The sequence below is a fragment of the Cebus imitator genome, unplaced genomic scaffold (genome assembly GCF_001604975.1).
Source record: "Cebus imitator isolate Cc_AM_T3 unplaced genomic scaffold, Cebus_imitator-1.0 Scaffold24, whole genome shotgun sequence".
Taxonomy (NCBI): Eukaryota; Metazoa; Chordata; class Mammalia; order Primates; family Cebidae; genus Cebus; species Cebus imitator.
The window spans coordinates 14,658,703-14,659,163 of NW_016107339.1; the positions used below are offsets into that span (position 1 = coordinate 14,658,703).

The 461-nt window shown below is 51.6% G+C and overlaps 1 protein-coding gene across 5 annotated transcripts in view; it reads left to right on the forward strand.

The window, feature by feature from the left end:
* VWA7 (von Willebrand factor A domain containing 7) overlaps window positions 1-461 on the forward strand; it is an 18,541-nt gene that overhangs the window by 10,896 nt on the left and 7,184 nt on the right. For all 5 annotated transcript variants that reach the window (XR_005199070.1, XR_005199072.1, XR_005199071.1 and 2 more), the window contains exon 10: window positions 82-267. Coding sequence is in view for 2 of the 5 variants with exons in the window: in XM_037736317.1 (XP_037592245.1) it covers window positions 82-267 (186 nt within the window). In the remaining 3 variants the exon portion in view is untranslated. The remainder of the gene's footprint in view (window positions 1-81; window positions 268-461) is intronic.

Genomic DNA, 461 nt, shown 5'->3' on the forward strand with positions numbered 1-461 from the left:
GCGCCCGGCCAGGGATTCTCATTTATAATAGTGGATGGCACTTGGATAACTCAACCACTGGGCTCTCTCTTCTGGCCTCAGGTAACATTCCTGGTGACTGAAGACCCATCAAGGGTTCAGGGCCGAGCTCGGCGTGAGGTCTTGTCCCCTCTGCGTTTTGAGCCATACAAAGCAGTGGCCCTGGCCTCAGGAGGAGAGGTGATTTTCACCAAAAATCGGCACATTCAGGACGTGGCAACCATTGTTGGGGAGAGCATGGCTGCCCTGGTAAGTGGGGGCCAGTGTACTCACTTAGGAACTGAAGGGTGATCAGGTTGCACCTCTTTTCTAATAGGAGAAAGGGGAATCACTCTCACTGCTGTGTTGCTCTTCCAGTCATGGGGCTAGAAAGGAAGTTTCCCTCCCTCTAAGATCCGTGGCTAGCCACTGCAGATAGATAGATAGATAGATAGATAGATAGA